Source organism: Ranitomeya variabilis, chromosome 4 (assembly GCF_051348905.1).
Source record: "Ranitomeya variabilis isolate aRanVar5 chromosome 4, aRanVar5.hap1, whole genome shotgun sequence".
In the NCBI taxonomy this organism is placed as follows: Eukaryota; Metazoa; Chordata; class Amphibia; order Anura; family Dendrobatidae; genus Ranitomeya; species Ranitomeya variabilis.
The window spans coordinates 708,840,671-708,864,819 of record NC_135235.1 but is presented as its reverse complement, the minus strand read 5'-3'; the positions used below and the strand labels follow the sequence as shown (position 1 = coordinate 708,864,819).

At 46.7% G+C, this 24,149-nt stretch overlaps 1 protein-coding gene across 1 annotated transcript in view; it reads left to right on the top strand.

Moving 5' to 3' along the window:
* The window catches only part of LOC143766487 (uncharacterized), a 416,280-nt gene that overhangs the window by 74,707 nt on the left and 317,424 nt on the right, over positions 1-24,149 (top strand). The window contains exons 4-6 of the mRNA XM_077254203.1: positions 13,786-13,909; positions 13,998-14,095; positions 14,294-14,384. Coding sequence (XP_077110318.1) covers positions 13,786-13,909; positions 13,998-14,095; positions 14,294-14,384 — 313 coding nt within the window. The remainder of the gene's footprint in view (positions 1-13,785; positions 13,910-13,997; positions 14,096-14,293; positions 14,385-24,149) is intronic.

Below are 24,149 nucleotides of genomic sequence, written 5' to 3'. Positions count from 1 at the left end.
GAGGGAACACGAGAAACAGACACAACAGTTGTGGGGACTTTCCGTAAGCACAGCAGGGGAGGACCACAACACATAGCGCTAGTAGGAAGGCACAGATTTCCACCTGTGAGGAGAACTCTGGAGGTGCCATTGGACCGGCCGGACTTGCGTAGCCTGGTTGACCGTATTCCGGACTGAGGACCCAGAGATCTTCAGTAAAGAGGTAAAGAGACTGCAACCTGGTGTCCTCGTTATTTACTGCACCGCACCACAACAACACCGTCACTATTCACCACCCTCTCACCGGACGTCCCCCTGGCAGGCAGGGCCACGGACCGGGTCCAGCCACCGTGACAACCCCCCAGAACAGAGACTCAGAGGCCCGGTACCGGGTGCCCCTCGGCCCTGCGGTGGTGGGGGCGCTCCATATACAATATCAGATACACAATGAATTCTCCGCCTCACTCTCACTGTAATAGCAGCCTCTAACCACATGTTACTTTAGCTACTGACAAGGGTGATTTTCCTGACACATATAGTGGACAACACTCTACTCTGCGAACACCGGCCATAGCGGGGTCTCCTCTTTACCAACACCTGTACTGATTTCAGTGCAGGAAGCAATGGCCGGCTCACTCGCGCCTCCTGCTCTTTAATGCAGGCGTATACTACTGAGCAGACTCTCCTCACAGATCATTGGCACATCCGTCTCTTGTACCAGAAGTAACAAGAGCTGGGACTCTGCTCTTGCCTGGCGTAATCTGGACTCTGAGTCTTGAACGGCGCAGGTTAGGTTTTCAGGAATTGACATGCAAAGTCTGGACTCTTGATCAGCGCAGGTCTGGTTCTCGGGCCTTGGCTGGCATAGTCTGGACTCTGGGAATCATCTGGTGCCGCCTGGGTACTGCCACCACAACCAGGTGCCTTGGGCACTTTACCATGGCCTGGTACCTTATATTCTTCACTGGCACCCTGTTTTTTTGCTTGGTTCCAAACATGTTTTGGCTTTGGGGCTATGGCCTTTATAATAGCAGGAAACTGTGTCATCAAGGTCACCTGACCTGGTGTACCTTCTACACTGTTTCTTCCTGAGGCCACGTTCACACTTTGCGGCCTGCTCTGCGGGTTAATCCCGCAGCGGAATTGATAAATCTGCAGGGCAAAACCGCTGCAGTTATCCCTGCAGATTTATCGTGGTTTGTTCCGCAGTTTCCGCTGCGGGTTTCCGCCTATACTATTGATGCTGCATATGCAGCAATATGCAGCATCAATAGTAATGTAAAAAATAATAAAAATTCATTATACTCACCCTCCGATGTCCGGATCTCCTCCGTGCTGCAGGCGGCTGTGCCGACAAGGACCTTCGTGACGTCACCACAGGTCCTGCTCACACAGCAACTGAGACCGGACTCCGCGGGCAGCACTCAGAGGTGAGTATAGCATCATTTTTTATTTTGATTCTTTTTTTTACACCAAAATATGGTTCCCAGGGCCTGGAGGAGAGTCTCCTCTCCTCCACCCCGGGTACCATCTGCACATTATCCGCTTAACTTCCCGCAACGTGGGCACAGCCCCATGCGGAAAGTAAGCGGTTCAATGCATTCCTATGGGTGCAGAATCGCTGCGATTCTGCACCAAGAAGTGACATGCTACTTCTTTTTTTCCGCAGAAAAGCCGCGCGGCTTTTTCCGCGGAAATCCGCAGCGTGGGCACAGCGGGTTTTGTTTTCCATAGGGTAACATTGTACTGTACCCTGCATGGAAAACTGCTGCGGATCCGCGGCAAAACCCGCAAAGTGTGAACGTAGCCTGATACTCTCTCTCTTCCCATTGATTCCGTAGGGTCCTGTCTGAATGGCAGATGGCAGTCTTTTTGTACAAATGGCGCAAATCCTGATGATTTGTTCTTCTTACGACACATGTTTTTACACCCCTTATGCAGTATATATGATTCTCCTCACACAGTATAAAGTTTCCACAGTACTGGCATGTCTCACACAAAAGATATTTCCACAGTTTCACCATACCCCCAAACCTAGTATTATCTCACAGTCTCGCCATTCTCTCCACACAGTATGTTTCCATAGTATCATCATCCCACCACACACAGTGTAATGTTCCCACTGTACCACCATCCTCCTACATAGTATAATGTTCCCATAATAGCAGATTCCTACACACAGTATAATGTTCCCACATGACAGCCATCCCCCTACATAGTATAATTTTCCAACAATAGCAGCTTGCAATTTACACAGGATAATGTTTACAAATTATTATGCAAATTGGATTTAAGTGTCATAAAGATTTCATTGTTTTGTTTGTCAAATAAACTCGTGGATGGTATAGTGTCTCAATGGATCACTGAAATCAATCTTAAACACATGTGATAATTAGTTTTCCAGCTGATTCTAATTAAATCCCAGCCCCCCCCCCAAGGAATCCATTGCGAAACGCGTGTCGGGGCGCGTGGCTACAGATGGACATCTAGAGTACAGACCAAAAGTTTGGACACACCTTCTCATTTAAAGATTTTTCTGTATTTTCACGACTATGAAAATCGTACATTCACACTGAAGGCATCAAAACTATGAATTAACACATGTGGAATTATATACTTAACAAAAAAGTGTGAAACAACTGAAATTATGTCTTACATTCTAGGTTCTTCAAAGTACCCACCTTTTGCTTTGATGACTGCTTTGCATACTCTTGGCATTCTCTTGATGAGCTTTAAGAGGTAGTCACTAAGAATTGTCTTCTATTGCCTTCCCTCTGCAGTCCAGCTCACCCCAAACCATCTCGATTGGGTTCAGGTCTGGTGACTGTGGAGGCCAGGTCATCTGGCGTAGCACCCCATCACTTACACAGCCTTGAGGTGTGTTTGGGGTCATTGTCCTGTTGAAAAATAAATGATGGTCTAACTAAACGCAAACCAGATGGAATAGCACGCCGCTGCAAGATGCTGTGGTAGCCATGCTGGTTCAGTATGCCTTCAATTTTAAATAAATCCCCAACAGTGTCACCAGCAAAGCACCCCCACACCATCACACCCCCTCCTCCATGCTTCACGGTCGGAACCAGCCATGTAGAGTCCATTCATTCACCTTTTCTGCGTCGCACAAAGACACAGTGGTTGGAACCAAAGATCTCAAATTTGGACTCATCAGATGAAAGCACAGATTTCCACTGGTCTAATGTCCATTTCTTGTGTTCTTTAGCCCAAACCAGTCTCTTCTGCTTGTTGCCTGTCCTTAGCAGTGGTTTCCTAGCAGCTATTTTACCATGAAGGTCTGCTGCTCAAAGTCTCCTCTTAAAGGGCCACTGTCACCCCCCCCAGCCGTTATAAACTAAAAGAGCCACCTTGTGCAGCAGTAATGCTGCATTCTAACAAGGTGGCTCTTTTAGTTTTTGATTCATTTATTACCTCAATAAAGCGTTTTAAAAATTGGCCACAAAGACCAGATATTGTACCAGGAGGCGGTCCGAAGCGTCCTCTATGAATCCACCAACTGCCGTCACTCTTCTCTTCAGGGGCGATGGTCGCCGCCCCCTTAGCGTTGTTGCTTCTTAAATCCGGCGCCTGCGCTGTGCGTGCCTGCCTGGGGCAGGCGCAGTCTTCATTGTCAGTCACAGCACAGACGCAGGGTGAGCGTCAGAGATGGGGGAGCGTCCGAGATGGGGAGCGCCTGAACAGCGCAGTGCGCATGCCCAGGAATGCCAGCCCCGCACTGTGCATAATGAATAACACAGTGCGGGGCGGGGATTCAGCAACAGGGTGGCCGCACTGCCCGCACAGGCGCAGTCAGGCACCCTGCGTCTGTGCTGTGACTGACAATGAAGACTGCGCCTGCCCCAGGCACGCACAGCGCAGGCGCCGGATTTAAGAAGCAACAACGCTAAGGGGGCGGCGACCATCGCCCCTGAAGAGAAGAGTGACGGCAGTTGGTGGATTCATAGAGGACGCTTCGGACCGCCTCCTGGTACAATATCTGGTCTTTGTGGCCAATTTTTAAAACGCTTTATTGAGGTAATAAATGAATCAAAAACTAAAAGAGCCACCTTGTTAGAATGCAGTATTACTGCTGCACAAGGTGGCTCTTTTAGTTTATAACGGCTGGGGGGGGGTGACAGTGGCCCTTTAAGAGCTCATTTCCACTTGCGAGAGAATAAACGGTCCGTAATCTGGACCTAAAAATATGGGATGAAAAGTATGCGATTGTCATGCGAGTTCAATGCGATTTTTTTATTTTTTTTTAAATTGCACCATCCGTATGACATCCGTATGCAATCCGTTTTTTTTTATCTGCAACTATTATTATACAGTCAGTTACAGGACTATTTACAGTGTTCTATGCCACAGAATGGTAAGGTATCCGTAAAAAACGTACGTCATACGCATGGTGCGAGTGCTGTGCATTTTTTTTCTCGCACCCGTTGACTTGCATTGGCGAGTCTCGTCCAAGAATCGCAGCAATACGAAGCATGCAGCGATTTTTTTTTTTTCTCAGTCTGATTACGGCAGAAGCAGAGGTGACTCTTGGTCTTCCTTTCCTGGGGCGGTCCTCATGTGAGCCAGTTTCTTTGAAGCGCTTGATGGTTTTTGCCACTGCACTTGGGGACACTTTCAAAGTTTTCCCAATTTTTTGGACTGACTGACCTTCATTTCTTAAAGTAATGATGGCCACTCGTTTTTCTTTCCTTAGCTGCTTTTTTCTTGCCATAATACAAATTCTAACAGTCTATTCAGTAGGACTATCAGCTGTGTATCCACCAGACATATGCACAACACAACTGATGGTCCCAACCCCATTTATAAGGCAAGAAATCCCACCTATTAAACCATTCCCGGTGACTACCTCTTGAAGCTCATCAAGAGAATGCCAAGAGTGTGCAAAGCAGTCATCAAAGCAAAAGGTGGCTACTTTGAAGAACCTAGAATATAAGACATAATTTCAGTTGTTTCACACTTTTTTATTAAGTATATAATTCCACATGTGTTAATTCATAGTTTTGATGCCTTCAGTGTGAATGTACAATTTTCATAGTCATGAAAATAGAGAAAAATCTTTAAATAAGAAGGTATGTCCAAACTTTTGGTCTGTACTGTATATGGGTGAGACTACTTACAATATGTATGGCCCCTTAGTGCTTCAGGTGGTGAGTTTTCTATGACAGGTCACTGATCGAAGGACAGTGAGAAATCTCTGTTACTATTGTATACTTACCTCTAGGACACTTAGGATTTGGCCATCCCTATATCTCTGGAGTTTATGCACTGGCACTTTAGATTGGATTGATATTTTGATTGGGGATATTGCTGATGATTCTGTATTACTTTTGCCCATGAGTATGTCTTGTCTGTAGCATTTGTACATCTTGGCATCTGTGGCCATATTCGAATAGCTCTGTTTATACATATTTATAACTTAATGACTTCTGTTTTTACTCATTTTTTGCAATAAAAGAATACAATTTTAGGCCGGGGTCACACATGCGAGTTTTATGGACGTAAGAGCGCAGAAACTACGTCCGTAAAACTCGCATAACATACAGCACAATTATTCTCAATGGGGCTGCTCCTATCAGCCGTATATTACGGTTCAGTATAATACGGCTTTCTACGGCCGTACAAAATCACAGCATGCTGCGTTTGTCAGCGTATTGCGCAAAAAAATCCCCAATGAAAGTCTATGGGGGCGAGAAAAATACGGATTCCACACGGACCAGCAGTGTGACTTGCGAGAAATACGCAGCGGTGTTAGTGAAAAGTCGGTAATTCAATTGCCGGCTTTTCATTTCTCCTGCACAAACCCGACATGATATGAGACATGGTTTTCATACAGTAAACCATCTCATATCCCCTTTTTTTTTGCATATTCCACACTACTAATGTTAGTAGTGTGTATGTGCAAAATTTCAGCGCTGTAGCTGCTAAAATAAAGGGTTAAATGGCAGAAAAAATTGGCATGGGCTCCCGCCCAATTTTCTCCGCCAGAATGGTAAAGCCAGTGACTGAGGGCAGATATTAATAGCCTAGAGAGGGTCCATGGTTATTGGCCCCCCCGTGGCTAAAAACATCTGCCCCCAGCCACCCCAGAAAAGGCACATCTTGAAGATGCGCCTATTCTGGCACTTGGCCACTCTCTTCCCACTCCCGTGTAGCGGTGGGATATGGGGTAATGAAGGGTTAATGCCACCTTGCTATTGTAAGGTGACATTAAGCCAGATTAATAATGGAGAGGCGTCAATTATGACACCTATCCATTATTAATCCAATTGTTTGAAAGGGTTAAAAAACACACACACACATGATTTAAAAGTATTTTAATGAAATGTATGTATCTTGTGCGTTTATTATTTTGCCAAGTGAGGGCCTGCAAATGGATTGAGAGAGCAATAAATTATTACAACAACCGCTGTGTTTATTTCTTTAAAATACTTTTAAATCATGTGTATGTGTGTTTTTTAACCCTTTCAAACAATTGGATTAATAATGGATAGGTGTCATAATTGACGCCTCTCCATTATTAATCTGGCCTAATGTCACCTTACAATAGCAAGGTGGCATTAACCCTTCATTACCCCATATCCCACCGCTACAGGGAGTGGGAAGAGAGTGGCCAAGTGCCAGAATAGGCGCATCTTCCAGATGTGCCTTTTCTGGGGTGGCTGGGGGCAGATGTTTTTAGCCACGGGGGGGCCAATAACCATGGACCCTCTCCTGGCTATTAAAATCTGCCCTCAGTCACTGGATTTACCATTCTGGCGGAGAAAATTGCGCGGGAGCCCATACCATTTTTTTCCGCCATTTAACCCTTTAACTCAGCAGCTACAGCGCTGAAATTTTGCACATACACACTACTAACATTAGTAGTGTGGAATATGCAAATAAAAGGGGATATGAGATGGTTTACTGTATGTAAACCATGTCTCATATCATGTCGGATTTGTGCAGGAGAAATGAAAAGCCGGCAATTGAATTACCGGCTTTTCAGATATCCCGCTGAATGAAATCTAAATACAGAATATATATATGTGTCTCAATGATATATATATATATATATATATATATATATATATATATATATATATATATATATATATATATATATATACTGTATATATGTTTTCCCGAACATTTGAGCACATAAATCCATTAGATGTCGGTTTTGCAAGCCTGCGCGAAAATCTCGCAGTACGGATGCTATACGGATTACATACGGAGGATGCCATGCGCAAAATACGCTGACACACCCTGACTACGGATCAATATTTTGGGAACATTTCTCCGTATTACGGCCGTAGTATGGACGTATAATACGTGGCGTATTGTCTTACGCCAAGTGTGACCCCAGCCTTATTCTAATGAAGAAAACTTTTTCTTTGTTTTTTTTTGGTGGTGTTTTTGCTCCATGTTTTGGTGGTTGAATGTTGTTTGGGAGCTCCGCAGGGTTGTACCCATATGTATACGGGTTGCTTTAATCCCGATTTCTTATGATGGTATCTGTATTTGAGATTCTGCTGTTTGACCATTATTAGGCATGTAAGTATCGTAGTATCTAGGCCGCCCCATACTATCGAGTACTCTGGGGCGGAGGGCATTCAGCCGAACTCTGTCACACCTTCTGAGATGCCATGTTTTCTTTTGACAAGAGCAAGTGGTTAAACTGCCACTGCTGTATATAGGCAAAACACACAAGCGCTAACTCCTGAATGCTACCCTCAGCAGCTGGAATCGAGACAGACAGGTGCCAGAACTGACATGATTATGATAGTGAAGCGGAAACCGTGCTTGAGGGTATGACAACCGAGAAGGGAATTGGGTCAAAAAATGAGAGGAAAGGAAGTGCACCTACTGGGGGCTTGTGGGGGGGGGGGGTTCTGAGTAGGACCCCTGCTGAATAGGGGTGGATGACTGTATGAAAATAGTCGTGCATTCAGGCTTCCACTATGTGCGCCTAGTGGATCCTGTGCTTCGCGCAGGTATTGTCAACCCACTGGATATTAACGTAAATGTGACTAACGTGCTCTGCACACTACAGGGTATGGGTGTGTGGCGTATATATGCACACATGTAAATTGTGTAAACCACATACACCGGTAGGGCCGGCTGAGGACTCACCAGGATCCAAAGGCATTGTGGATGTGGTTCTGTTTTATATGTTGCTGCCTGAAAAGATCCGTGGTGGCGGTCGTGGTGTTCAGATGGCAGGAACGCGGACTAGTGGCAGCCACGGCACAGCAGGAATACAAAGAAGCTGCTTAGAGCCAGGGAGAGCCTCGGCCAGTGGCGTCCGTGGATACGAGCGGGGGAAGAGTGGCCGTGGGAAAACCTGGCGTGTGATGTTACAGGAACTACGGAGCGGTGCTGAGACCAAGAGGGTATCCGATGTGTTTTGAAGGAGTAGCGTCCTTCTTCATCAGGGTTACCGCTCGTATCCAGGGACGCCACTGGCCGGGGCTCTCCCTGCGTAGAGCAGCTTCTTTGCATTCCTGCTGTGCCGCGGCTGCCACTAATCCACCTTCCTGCCATCTGAACACCAGGACCGCCACCACAGATCTTTTCAGGCAGCAACATATAAAGGAGCACCACATCCACAACGCCTTTGGATCCTGGTGAGTCCCCACCTGGCCCTACCGGTGTATGTGGTTTACACGATTTACATGTGTGCATATATACGCCACACACCCATACCCTGTAGTGTGCAGAGCACCTCAGTCGCGTCACATTTAGGTTAATATCCTGTGGGTTGACAATACCTGCCCGAGGCACAGGATCCACTAGGCGCACTTAGTGGAAGCCTGAACGCACGACTATTCTCATACAGTCATCCACCCCTAAACTGCCAGGCTTTTTGTTGCAGCCGCACCTGTTCTGTCCCTGTAGTGTACATCTATGTTCTGGGATCCAAAAGAGTTAATTTAAAAACAAATGTTTAGCGTGTTAAAAATAATAGAATGTGTCTTATGCTTTTTTATGTTTTTTTTTTTCTTCTTCCAAGAATTGTTGGTGTCTATTTGCTTTTTTAAACATTTTAATATTTGCTTTTTTTCTGGTGTCTTTCTTGTAATGTAGGAAAGCCTAAGGCCAGAAATAAACCCCATAAAACACTGTACATGGAGACTTTGGGGTCAAGTACCATATTCTTTGGACAATAAGATGCACTTTTTCCCTCCAAAATTTTAGAGAAAAGGGTGCGTCTTATAGCCCAGATGTACCTTATAGTGGCTAAGGGTAGGGGGGAAGTGGCAGAGACGGGGGAGCAGGTTACAGGAGGCAGGAGCCAGCAGCTGCGGCTAACACGTTTGCCCACTGTTAAAGAGCATGAATATTCACTGCTCCCCACGCCCATAGTCTCTCTCACCCATAGTCCCTCTCACTGGGCCTGTGGAGCAGTGAATATTCATTCTCTTTAATAGCGGGCACACATGATCGCCCAACCACTATTAAAGAAGATGAATATTTACTGCTCACCACGCCCAAAAATATGGGCGTGGGGAGCAGTGAATATTCTGGAAGCTGACCTCAGCGTGTGGAGGCTACTTACACTTTGTGCGATACTTACACTCTGAAATCAGCTGATGGAATCAAACATGGCGCTGAGCAGAGGGAAGGTGCGTAAAATCGTTTATTTTTTTATGTGAGCAGCGTGATAGGGCCATGTTTACCAGGATTGGGTGGCATCTATACCATGATAATGATGGGAGCCATGTTTAACAAAATGGGGATAGTAGCCATGTACTGTATATGAGGTTGGGGATAGGGGCAATGTATACTATGATGGAGATGGGGGGGCCATGTATACTGGGATGGGGCCAGCCATATATACCAGGATGGTTAACCATCTAAACCAGGATGGGGGTGGGGGCCATATACACCAGGATAAGGGGACATGTATACTCAGTGGGGGGGGGGGGGCACGTATACCTGGATTGGTGGCCATATATAACTGAATGAGGACATACATACCATGATAGATGTTATATATACCTGAATGGAGCCACTTATATCAGGATTAGAACATATACAGCTCTGGCAAAAATCAACCACCGCACAGTTTTCTAAAAATCACCATCTCTACATGTCTGACAGCCATTCCATTCCAGGGTCAGTTCAATTCCAACCAAAGTACACCTCATTCTCCTTAATGTGCTTCTGATTTGGAGATCACCTGAACCAAATCTTATTTAACGAGGGAAAGTATAAAAAAACACTGTTGTTGTCTTCACAATCCTCTTGCAATAGGACAAGCTGGATGACCAAACAAGTGCTAGAAATAGTCCAAAATTAATTTGAATGAAAAAATAATTTGTAACCATGTCAAAGAAGTTGAAAAGAAAAGTCTTGAGTGAGGAAAAGATGGGCTCAATTCTGGCTTTACTAGTAGACGGACTGTAGTCCATTACAACAAAGTCAAGCAGCAGACATTGGGGACAACAAAGTCAAGCAGCAGACATTGGGGACAACAAAGCTACAGACCGGCAGAGGGTGAAAGCGACTCTCCACTGACCGGGATGACTGTCCTCTTATTCGAATGTCACTCAGCAACCCCAGGATGACATCAAGTGACCTACAAAAGGAATGGCAAATAGCAGCTGGGGTGACGTGTACGGCAAGAACAGTTCATAACAGACTCCTAGAGGCAGGCCTCAAGTCATGTAAAGCTAGAAAAAAGCTTTTCATCAATGAGAAGCAAAGGAGAGCCAGGCTGACGTTTGCCAAAGACCCTAAGGATTGGACCATAGAGGACTGGAGTAAGGTAATCTTCTCTGATGTGTCTAATTTTCAGCTTTGCCCAACACCTGGTCGTCTAATGGTTAGACGGAGACCTGGAGAGGCGTACAAGCCACAGCATCTTGCACCCACTGTGAGATTTGGTGGAGGATTGGTGATGATCTGGGGATGCTTCAGCAAGGCTGGAATTGGGCAGGTTAATCTTTGCGAAGGAAGTATGAATCAAGCCGCATACAAGGTTATCGTTGAAAACCACTTGCTTCCTTCTGCTCAGGCAATGCTCCCTCACTCTGGGGGCTGGGTTTTCCAGCAGTAGAATGCCCCATGCCATACAGCTAGGTAAATCAATGTGTGAATGAAGGAACACCACATCAAGACCCTGTCATGGCCTGCCCCAATCTCCAGACTTGAGCCCCATTGAAAACCTCTGAATGTAATCAAGAGGAAGATGGATAGTCACAAGCCAAACAAAGAAGAACTGCTTACATTTTTGTTCCAGGAGTGGTATAAGGTCACCCAAAAGCAGTGGGAAAGACTGGTGGAATGCATGCCAAGACGCATGAAAACTGTGATTAAAAATCATGGTTATTCCACCAAATATTCATTTCTGAACTAATCCAAGTTAAAATATTAGTATTGTTGTTTCTACATGAATAAGAATTTGTTTTCTTTGCATTATTTGAGGTTTGAAAGCACTGTTTCTTTTTTATTATTTTGTCAATTTCTCATTTGCTGAAAATAAATACAACATTTTTAGCTTTAAATTTCAGAGACATGTTGTCACTACTTTATAAAATTAAACAGTGTACATTTTACTCAAAAAACATACCTATAAAGAGAAAAATCAGAGAAACTGAAAATTTTGCAGTGGTCTCGTAATTTTTGCCAGAGCTGTATATATAAAATTTAAAACCTAGGTGCGTTTTATGGTCCAGTGTGTCTTATAATCCAAAAAATATGGTAATTTCTGACCATGGTGGTTTTGAAAACAAATTTATTCATTTTTTTTTTTTTTTTTAAAGCCTCAAACTTATGTGTGTGAATCAGACATGAGATCTGACGTGATAAAAGATTACAGTGCGGGGAAGACTGGAAACATTCATATAGACGGCTGGTGGTGATGTAGTCAGTGATGGACTCTGGACAAATATGTTCCTAGAACCGCAGTAGAAGATGAAGATGTCGTCCTCATCATGAAGTAGTTATTTCTCCTGTCACGTGTAATGAATATCTCCTGCAGTATTACTAATGCCGATTTCAGGGTCTGTAAATGAGACGAGAATTAGCGTTATGGAAGATGAGTCTATGAGAAACGTATTCAGCTGCCGACTCCGAGGAAGAAACTATTTGTTGTCTGTGGCCTAAACTTTATAGGTTTTATTAGTAGATGTCAGAGAAAAAACAATGTTGTAAAATAATAAAAATATACCATTTTTCAGACTATAAGGCGCACCCCAGATTTACAGAAGGAAAATAGGGGAAAAAAATTGTTAAATGGTGGTCCGTCATGCAGAACCAAATTCAGCTTACTGTGGGAAATCAGTAGCGCTGGTGGAGGGTGGTCACGGGGTGTTCAGTGGTCCAGCAGTGATATGACTCCTATCGCAGACTGATGCGGTAGGTTCTGTGGTTCTCGTGGTGTGGTGGCTCCTCCAACATTTTCTGAAAGCCCGGAGCACCCGCACATCCATTGCTGTGATGCAGTAGCCTCTGGGAAATCCCATCCGAGGCTGATGCGGCAGGTTTGTCGGTGCTGAGGGTTGAGGCGGCTACGCTGTCATTTTGTGAAAGCCCTCGAGCCCCGCACACCCCCACTGCTGCGATGCGGTGGCCTCTAGTAAAATGGCCTCTGGGAAAATGGCGCTGCAAATTGAGATCTCGGCTCCAAGATCTCATCTCCCGAGATCTCAATGTGTGCATGTGCCAACCCGGTGGCCATTTTCCCAGAGGCCATTTTACCATGGGCTACCACATGGCAGCAGTGTGGATGTGCAGTGCTCTGGGCTTTCCAAAAATGTTGGCGGAGCCCCGCACCACTGCGCACCGACGAATACTGCCGCACCAGCCTAGGAAGGGAGTGTGATCTCCCTGCAGTGTCGGACCGCCGTAGAATCACCCGACTCCTGCTGCCGTCAAAATAATTGGAAGTATATTTCGACTGGAAGACGCACCCCCCATTTTCCACCCAAAAATTTTTGGGGAAAAAGTGCATCTTGTATTCCGAAAAATACAGTAATTGCTGCTTGGGTCCCCGCCAGACTCTGTATTTTCTAGTCTGTCCCAACGAACTTGTGATTCCTACAGCAAATTAATTGCCGAAGCAGTGAGTAACATAGCCAGTGATTGGTTTCATGGAGTAGATGTCTTACTCGGTAATTCAGCTTATGTTCCAGTCCATACAAGACTAGAGAATACAACATCTACACGTTCTGTCTTCTGAAATGTTTCTCTTGTTATCTCCAGTAATTTTAGTATTACGCAGAATTCTTTGTAATGATTCATCGTCTCATCGTCTTCCTATTCAGGTCCCTACAATATCCGATCCTTTCAGGAGACATCTTCTATATTAAGAGAATTTTTCTTAACTACCCATCAAGAATGGATCTGAAGAGGGACAAGATGGCAGAGAGGATATTACACCTCACCCTAGAGATCCTCTTCCGTCTTACTGGAGAGGTGAGAGATTTTGATAGCGTCACATTACATAATTCTTATTTATGACAATAAAACTGTTGGACAGAACTCAAGAGGTGAGGGATCTGGAAATGTCTGTAGTGACATTTATTAATGTGTCTCTCCTTAATCAGGATTACACAGTAGTGAAGAAGACCTCTAGTGAGCGCTGTCAGACCCCTGTGTCTGAGGGATGGGGAAGACCCCTGAGCCCAATCACAAGGCCTCCACGTCACCCACTGATACATGAGGACATCAATGACCAGAAGATCCTAGAACTCACCTACAAGATGATTGAGCTGCTGACTGGAGAGGTGACACTGCTGGGAATGCTGAGACATTATACAGTAACGCTATGAAGGGATCGGGGGATGACGGTATCATTGTATGTGTCAGGTTCCTATAAGGTGCCAGGATGTCGCTGTCTATTTCTCCATGGAGGAGTGGGAGTATTTAGAAGGACACAAAGATGTGTACAAGGACGTCATGATGGAGGTTCCCCAGCCCTTCACATCACCGGGTAATAGGACTAAATACACACCGCCTATATTTATCTGTATTATCTGTATGTAAGGAATGAATTCAGTCCCTGTATGTGTTTCCTCCAGATCTATCCAGTAAGAGGACAACACCAGAGAGATGTCCCCGTCCTCTTCTTTCACAGGATTGTAAAGAAGAAGATTCCAATGTCTCTCAGAATCATCAGGTAGATGGAGAGAAGGTGTCCTGAGATCTCTCCTATGATGTGTAGACGGTGGTGAAGGTCTTGTGCTCAGTCTTGTTTTATCCACCAGTATTACATGTTTCATACTGGTTTCATGAGAACGGTGGAGACGGCAGGATTAGAGCTGATTATAGATGTGACTTCTCCATCTGTCTGTGACTTTTACAATATTTATTTCAGGGTGAAGATCTGACCCATATTAATACTACAGAGACATATGTGAGGGGTGATGAGCGGTGTAAAGAGGAGACTCCTACATATGACTACCCAGGTGAGTAGTAACCACTAAATGCAGAGAAGTCACAGATTCTTCTCAGTCACCGACCTTGGCTGCTTTATCAATGGTGTAGTTCGGACGTGGCACAATCATGTGATCCCCATTTTGCCGGTAGAGCATAACATTCTTCTCCATCCGAAAATGTTTAAATGGCTTTGTGAGATTGTGAAAACCCTTTTGTATAGCGCTTACAGCCTGCAGATGTAAGGCAGCCAGGGTGGTAGTCGTGGCAACGAGCCGTAGTGTTTCCACACCCTGGCGCCCCGCAGATGAAATACAGAGTCCTTTCTGTTGTGTGTGAGGTGTGTGCAGCATAGTACCCATTTCAGTTGCTGGAGTTCCCTCAGTCTCTTTTCACTCCAGCTTCAGGATTCCAGGTTCCATAAAACACTGCAGTGTCAGTCCTTTTCATACAGTTCAACTTTACTGATAACATGGGCACAGCTGAGCTGTGATAAAGACCGCTAGGTCGAAACGCGTCGCTCGCCTTACTATGTGTATGATGCCGTCCCAGGAGTCGTCTCCTCATTTTAATATGTTGGATTAAACTTTTACATTTTATATGGAAGCTGGATCATCTCTTCATTTTGGATACTTGCTACGTCACGTCAGGACGGAGATCCGTGCTTTCCTCGGTGTGCTGGCTCCCTGCCTTTGTCTATCTTTGGGGTGCATCTGCCTTAATATTCTCCATATTACCTTTATTATTTTGCCTTTGAGTAAATACCATTGGAGATTTCTGCCTTGGTCTTGGTTTGTGACTCACTGGATCTTATTCGGACCTCTGGTCATTACATTTTTTGCGTAGTCGGCAGGATCCAGTGTTTGTCATGGACAGGGACGAGGGTGGAAATGACCCCGCTGTATCCGCATCCTCCTCGGGGGTTGGGGTTCCCCTGGCAGCCGCGGCGACCCCGGGAGGGTATGTGCCTGTAGGAGCTTTACTTCAGCACATGCCGAAATACGATGGGCGCAATATGGCGTTGCAAGATTGGGCTGAGAGAATCCGGAGTATTCTGCGCATGTGTAATTTGACCCCCGCGTTACGCGCTGAGCTGGCATTAAATGCACTGGAGGGTGATATTAGGCATATGGTGATGGTGCGCCCAGAATCAGAGAGGGATACGTTAGAAAAGATTTTGGAACTGTTAGAGCGGAGTTTGGGGGGCCGAGGGCGTGTGGCCCAGCTTCGGTCCCTATTCTTTAATCGTCCCCAGAGAGAGTGTGAGTCCCTGATGCAGTACTCTAATATCTTGCAAGAGACGCTGAATGAGATGCAGACCAGGGGGCCATGGGAGCGTTCCGGGAGGTAGACCGCTTGCTCCGGGATCAATTCATCACCGGTTTAGCTAATAGACTTCTCCGGGACAAACTGTTGGAAATGGCCCGGGCTGCATCAGAATTATCCTTCTGGCAGATTTACCGAGCTGCAGTGGAAAGAGAAGAGAAATCTGCCCATGTGCCCGAGGGGTCAGTGAATAGTGCCCAGCTGGAGGAAGGTGGGTCATCAGGGTCAGGGGAAGAGGGGCTGGTGAGCGTGGTACAAGCTTTGCGTGCTGAGGTGAAGGAGTTGAAGCTGAAATTGTCTCAACTGACAGTTGATCCCGCCTCTACCCCCTCACGGGGGCCTCCTGCCCCACCCCCTGGAACGGTGACCCCACAGACGGCCAGGTCGTCCTATCAGAATGAGTCAAGCCCTCATCCACGAGGAGCAATCACCTGCTGGAAGTGTGGGTGCCAGGGACACATCTCTCGTTACTGCCGGACGCTTGCAGCCCCAGAAACCCCGTCGCCGGCTTTAAACTTCCGGCCGCTGCCATGAGAGGGCAAGCAGCAGCGGCCCCACCCACACAAAGCCCTCGACGGAATGAGCAAGATTTGTTTGCATGTAGTCCAGTGATAGAAGCAGAATTTGAAGGGCGGAAGATGAGGTGCTTGGTTGACACGGGATCCGAATGTACTATAATGACACTAGAAGTATTTGAGAGATACTTCAGTCGACTAGTGATTCCAGAGGATGGCCGAGTGATACGACTGACCGCCGCAAATAATGGTCAACTGTCAGTCAATGGAATCGTGTGGATGCAACTAAAAATGTTTGGTCAAGAGCTGGGGCAGAAAGGGGTAGTACTGGTGGATCACCCCCCTAGAAGAGGGATGGAAGTGACGCTCGGAATGAACGTGCTGCGAGACTTGAATCACCAGATGTATGCCAGTGAAGGACCCCGATACTGGGCCCGTGCGACAAGACACCGACCCACACAGAGAATTCTACACCGTCTAGTGCTGAGTTGCGACTTGCTGAAAAGTGCGGTCCCAGGTGGCCGGGTGGGCCGGGTCCGAGTGCCATCGAGGGCCCCGATCCTGCTGGGACCAAGACAAGAGGAACTCTTAATGCTGCCTGTGGGAGCTGCACAGAGATTGAATGGGCTTGAAGTGCTACTTGAGCCCGCCCGAGAGGGTTCCTCATTTGCCAAGGTACATGTGGCCCGGTCTCTGGCGATTGTGAAGAATGGACGAGTGCCGGTCCGATGCATCAATGTTTTAGATGAAGCTGTTGCAATTCCTGCTGGAACCATACTGGCTGAACTGTTCGTGCCGGCAGAAAAGGTGCCGGAAAATGCAGGATTCGAACTGCGACCAGACCAACAGTCATCCTGGACCTTTGCGGTCGAGGTAGGCCGGACTGAGCCTCCTACGGAGGAATGGAATGGTCATGTGATCATGGAGCAGATGGGAGTGGATCGGGAGAAGCTGACCCCCGTGCAGTTGGAGCAGTTGGAGAGAGTTTTGTGGGAACATCAAGAGACCTTTTCCCGACATGGAGAGGATTTCGGGTGTACCCAGATGATTGAGCATGAGATTCCAACGGGGGATACTCCACCCATTAGAGAAAGATATCGGCAAATTCCTCCAGCGCTTTATCAAGAGGTGAAGAGCATGGTGGCCAGTATGCTGGACAACCAAGTGATCCGAGAGAGCCGGAGTCCCTGGGCGGCCCCTGTAGTCTTGGTCCGCAAGAAGGATGGGACACTCCGATTTTGTGTGGACTATCGAAAATTGAACGCCCACACCGTACGGGACGCATATCCTTTACCCCGTATTGAAGAATCCCTGTCGGCCCTGGGTCGGGCCAAGTATTTCTCAACGTTGGATTTGGCAAGCGGGTACTGGCAGGTCCCAATGGCTGAAAAAGATCGGGCCAAGACGGCGTTTGTCTTGCCAATGGGGCTCTTTGAGTTCAACCGGATGCCCTTTGGCCTCGCTACCACTCCGGGAACCTTCCAACGCCTGATGGAACATTGCTTGGGCGATCTAAATTTTGAATCAGTCCTGATATACAGTGGGGCAAAAAAGTATTTAGTCAGTCAGCAATAGTGCAAGTTCCACCACTTAAAAAGATGAGAGGCGTCTGTAATTTACATCATAGGTAGACCTCAACTATGGGAGACAAACTGAGAAAAAAAAATCCAGAAAATCACATTGTCTGTTTTTTTATCATTTTATTTGCATTTTATGGTGGAAAATAAGTATTTGGTCAGAAACAAACAATCAAGATTTCTGGCTCTCACAGACCTGTAACTTCTTCTTTAAGAGTCTCCTCTTTCCTCCACTCATTACCTGTAGTAATGGCACCTGTTTAAACTTGTTAGCAGTATAAAAAGACACCTGTGCACACCCTCAAACAGTCTGACTCCAAACTCCACTATGGTGAAGACCAAAGAGCTGTCAAAGGACACCAGAAACAAAATTGTAGCCCTGCACCAGGCTGGGAAGACTGAATCTGCAATAGCCAACCAGCTTGGAGTGAAGAAATCAACAGTGGGAGCAATAATTAGAGAATGGAAGACATACAAGACCACTGATAATCTCCCTCGATCTGGGGCTGCACGCAAAATCCCACCCCGTGGGGTCAGAATGATCACAAGAACGGTGAGCAAAAATCCCAGAACCACGCGGGGGGGACCTAGTGAATGAACTGCAGAAAGCTGGGACCAATGTAACAAGGCCTACCATAAGTAACACACTACGCCACCATGGACTCAGATCCTGCAGTGCCAGACGTGTCCCACTGCTTAAGCCAGTACATGTCCGGGCCTGTCTGAAGTTTGCTAGAGAGCATTTGGATGATCCAGAGGAGTTTTGGGAGAATGTCCTATGATCTGATGAATCCAAACTGGAACTGTTTGGTAGAAACACAACTTGTCGTGTTTGGAGGAAAAAGAATACTGAGTTGCATCCATCAAACACCATACCTACTGTAAAGCATTGTGGTGGAAACATCATGCTTTGGGGCTGTTTCTCTGCAAAGGGGCCAGGACGACTGATCTGGGTACATGAAAGAATGAATGGGACCATGTATCGTGAGATTTTGAGTGCAAACCTCCTTCCATCAGCAAGGGCATTGAAGTTGAAACGTGGCTGGGTCTTTCAACATGACAATGATCCAAAGCACACCGCCAGGGCAACGAAGGAGTGGCTTCGTAAGAAGCATTTCAAGGTCCTGGAGTGGCCTAGCCAGTCTCCAGATCTCAACCCTATAGAAAACCTTTGGAGGGAGTTGAAAGTCCGTGTTGCCAAGCAAAAAGCCAAAAACATCACTGCTCTAGAGGAGATCTGCATGGAGGAATGGGCCAAAATACCAACAACAGTGTGTGGCAACCTTGTGAAGACTTACAGAAAACGTTTAACCTCTGTCATTGTCAACAAAGGATATATTACAAAGTATTGAGATGAAATTTTGTTTGTGACCAAATACTTATTTTCCACCATAAAATGCAAATAAAATGATAAAAAAACATACAATGTGATTTTCTGGATTTTTTTTTCTCAGTTTGTCTCCCATAGTTGAGGTCTACCTATGATGTAAATTACAGATGCCTCTCATCTTTTTAAGTGGTGGAACTTGCACTATTGCTGACTGACTAAATACTTTTTTGCCCCACTGTATCTAGACGACATTGTGGTGTTCGGAACCTCATTTGAAGATCATCTGGAGAAGCTGCGTCAGGTTCTCCGGCGGCTCAAGAGCTACGACCTGAAAATAAAGCCAAAAAAATGTAAACTGTTACGAAACCAGATTGAATATTTGGGGCATCTGGTGACCCCGGACGGGGTACTACCTTTAGACAGTAAGATCAAGGCGGTACAAGAGTGGCCACCTCCTTGTGACCTGCGAGAAGTGCGGGCCTTCCTGGGCCTAGCAGGATACTATCAGCGGTTTGTGCCTAAATTCTCACAAGTGGTGAGTCCCTTGAATGAACTTTTGAGAGGGACAGCGCTGGGTCCTCGAAATCGCCCCATCCCATGGGGGCCCCTACAGAAAAAGGCATTTGATGAAGTGAAAACCTCCCTAACGAGTGCCCCATTGCTGGCCTACGCCCGGTTTGACACCCCTTTTTTGTTGTATACCGATGGTAGTCTCCATGGGTTGGGGGCAGTACTAGCTCAGGTGCAGGACGGCCAAGAGCGAGTGATTTCTTATGGCAGCAGATCTTTAAGAGACTCCGAGCGAAATCCGGCTAACTACAGCTCATTTCGGCTGGAATTGCTGGCCCTGGTGTGGGCAATGACAGAACGCTTCGCCGAGTATCTAACAGGAGCTGAGGTGCTAGTCATGACAGATAACAACCCGCTAGCTCACTTAGAGAATGCAAAACTGGGAGCGTTAGAGCAGCGGTGGGTCGCCAGACTAGCCAAGTTCAATTACCGCATTAAATTTCGCTCTGGTCGAGAAAACGGCAATGCAGATGCATTGTCAAGAGTGCCCCTTGGGTCATCAGGGGAAGATGTTGACGAACAACTTGAGGACAGTGAAACTCCAGCTTTGGGGCAGATACCTATCTTCCAAAGTGTGGTACACTCAAGTGGGGTGGCCACCGGGATGCCCTGTGTCCTGGGTAAAACATCCTCAGATTGGGCAAGAGTCCAGGATGAGTGTCCGGACGTTGCACTTGTGCGCCGTTGGGTACAAAACAAGGCCTGGCCCAGTGCAGAGGACAAGGCTCAGTTGTCCATGGAAGGAATGAAACTCCTTCGACAATGGGATAAATTGTGTGTGGAACAAGTTCTTTTGTATCGTAAGGTGTACCTGCCATCGGAGCTGCAGCATCGGTACCAACTGATAATTCCTGTGGGGATGGGTCCAGTGGTCGCTCGTGAGGCGCATGAGAAGTGGGCCCATTTTGGAAGTGAAAAGACACTTCAGTGGTTGCAGCGAGTTCTCTACTGCCCTGAGTTGGGAGGGATGGTGGCCGACGCGTGTCGGCAGTGCCGAATTTGTGGGCTCAACAAAAGCCCTGAGCAGCGGGCTCCCACACAGTCTATTAAGACTTCAGCTCCACTGGAGCTACTCATGATTGACTATGTGTTGATAGGGTACTCTACGTCAGGGTACTCCTATTGCCTGGTGATGACAGATCACTTTACCAAGTATGCTGTAGCGGTGCCGACGAGATCAGACGGCCAAGTCGGCGGCTGAGGCAGTGTGCCGACATTTCTTCCAAGTGTTCGGGTGTCCGCAGAGAATACATTCAGATCAAGGGGCCTGCTTTCAGGGGACGGTGATGAAAGAGTTGCACCAGCTCTATGGTATCGAGCAGTCGAGAACAACGCCTTACCACCCTCAGGGTAACGGGGCGTGTGAGCGTTTTAATCGGACCTTGTTGCAAATGTTGAGGTCCTTAGAGAGTCAGCAACAGACATGCTGGCCTGAGTATCTTCCCGAATTGATGTGGGCTTACAATAACAGGGTGCACAGTACTACTGGTTACTCACCACACATGTTGTTTGGTAGACCTGGCCGAGACATTGAGGATTTGAACGTGCCAGATCCCTCCTCTGCCCCCCCTCGGACTGCATCCGAGTGGGTACGAGAGCATCGGCGGCGGTTGAGGGTGGTGCATCAGGTGGTGGGCGACCGCCTTCGCCAGGTGGTCCATAGGGACACGCGACCTGTACAAACAGAGCTGTTCTCTCCGGGAGACAGAGTGTTGGTGAGGACAAAACGACGGTCAGGAAAGCTGAGTGACCGATGGGAGGCGATACCGTATCTGATAAAAAAACAGGTGAACCCTGAGATTCCAGTGTATGAGGTCGAACCGGTGGGGACAGGGGGGCCAACCCGTAATTTGCATCGTAACATGTTACAACGGTGCTGGTTTGAAAATTCGGCGCCTACTCCCCTAGAGCCAGAGGCCATGTTCCAAGGGGCGGGAACTCTGAATGATCTTGAGTTTGATAGTGTACTTACTCCTGCGCCTGCTTATTTGCCCCCTGTGACCGATCTGGCCTCGGGTGATGAGAATGTTGGGGATATGGAGGATGTTGTTGAGGAGAGTGCATCAGGTCAACTGCTTGGTCCTGACGCTGTATCACAGGACATCGAGCCGCAGGAGAAGACAACTCCACTTGCGCCCACTAACACGACCACGGAAGAGACTTTAGCTCCCTCTAAGGTTGCACCTGTTGATGTAGGACTCAGGAGAACTACACGATCTACGGCAGGAATACCGCCTCAGCGATATGCTCAAGATGAATTTGAGTGGGAAGGTATGTCGAGGACGCCAACCTCTAGTGGGGTGGCATGTAAGAGGGTGAACTGTAGTCCCACTGAGAGGGCACTAGGACCCTGTGGTTTTTGCCTGCTGCAGCAGAGAACAGACCCTGCAAGACTCCGAGAGACAATGTGTGCTGGGGGGTGGGGTCTGGTATCTCGTGTGTAAAGTGAAACAAGGAAGTGAGAGCTGAAAAGAGAAAGGCGGGAAGAAAGAGCAGAAGCTGCTGTGATATAACAAAGAGACTGTGTGTGGATTTTACTACGAGTTTGTTGGAGAAAAAGAAGCTATTGAGAGACTTTTCATTGCTAACGTTTTCCTGGAGAAAAGCTAACCTTTTGTTCAACTCTGTGAGAGACCTTTTGTTCCTAACATTTTTCTGGAGAGGAGCTAACCTTTTATTTTGAAAGACTGAAACTTTACTGCAAACCCACTACGTGTTTGAGAGTCTGTGGATTCCCTGTGCATCAAGTGGAGAAACAAGTCTGACAGACTGCTGATACAGAAACGGACGGGTTGTCGTGGAAGCATTCCTAGGAGCTACAGAAGCAGAGACCACTAACTAAGTCCCCGGCGTTTGGGCCCGGCATCTGCCGATAAGACAAGAGGAGCTTGCTGTAACTTATTGGCGCTGAAGATATGGACGGGCTGCAGCCTGTGCAGATTCCTGCCTGAGAGGAGATCTATCTCAGGATACGGTACCAATAGTCATAGATACCCGGGTATCCCTGTCCAGAGTGTTTAATGGTTACCTTAGAGGTGTATTGAATATTAGAGGTGTGTAAGTTATACTCAGTGTGCCATTCCAGGGGCTCCCTTGATAACACTACATTCAATTTACACTTGTTCCTGTTTTTAGTTGCCCTGTTAGGTAAATTTCTTATTAGTCTGTTGTAGCATACAGTTCTCAGGAGACTTTGGAGTGGCACAGTGATTTCAGCTGCTGCTGAGCTAGTGTATCTTTGGGGTGCATCTGCCTTAATATTCTCCATATTACCTTTATTATTTTGCCTTTGAGTAAATACCGTTGGAGATTTCTGCCTTGGTCTTGGTTTGTGACTCACTGGATCTTATTCGGACCTCTGGTCATTACACTATTCTCCAGTCTGGGGCCCCTCATTTCCATCCGCAGCTTTACCCCCATGACCTGTAGCTGTCTCATACACTGCATGCATCCTGCCCTTGGCAAGGCTGCCCGGGTGTCTGTCTAATCAGGAAGTATCCTGATTATACTTCCCTGCTCCTTGCTGTACCTCCCCTTTAGTTAATCCCTGTGCTGCCTACCTCCTGCTCTATTCTATGTTATCATCTATCACTACTGTGCCCCCCTCTATTCTAGCCCCACTACAGCTCTAGCCTATGTTATATCCTACTCTAGCCCCAATCCTATAAACAGTACCCATTGAGTACATTTACATTATGGTATATGGTATGAACAGTAATACACAGTGAGGTGCCACATGTGAACGTGCGAACAGAGTCCAGGAGAGAAGGCACAAGATGGTCCCCACCACATTCTTACACAGGATCCACCTACAGCTAGGGATTAGAACACGCTGACCGTTACCTGCCCAGGTCTGTAGTCTTCAAAGCCAAATAACAACGTACGTAGAATGTGCTGACAAGATATTATGACGGTCCTGTAAGAGAAAGCAGAGGGTAATGATGCTGTTGGCTTCCTAGTACCCCGATATCTTATTGGATGAATCTTCCTTCTCTCCCTCCTGTGCTGCTGAATGTGCTCATATGGTCCCTACAAGACCAGGTCCAGTCTTTCTGGCCAAACTTCGCTTTTATGATCGACAATATTAAATGTGCAGTGAGGCCAAGTGTGAATTTCTGTACAATAAGGGTACGTTCACACAGGACTTTTTTGCTGCTTTTTTTTATGCTAATTTTCAGCTGCTTTTTACAGTACCAGTAAAGCCTATGAGATTTCAGAAATCTCATGCACACACGTTGGTTTTTTATTTGATCAGTATTTTCTGCTTTGCTGCTTTTTTTGGACATAGGGCATGTCACTTCTTTCAGCGTTTTTGCTGCGTTTTTGCAGCGTTTTTTCACCCATTGACTTGAATGGGTGATGAAAAAAACGCTGCAAAAACGCTGAAAAAACGCATGTAGCATTATTTGCTGCGTTTTTTGTGCAGAAAATCATGGCCAGCAGGAAGGGATCTCACAGCCAAGAGCTTAGGGGTGTGGT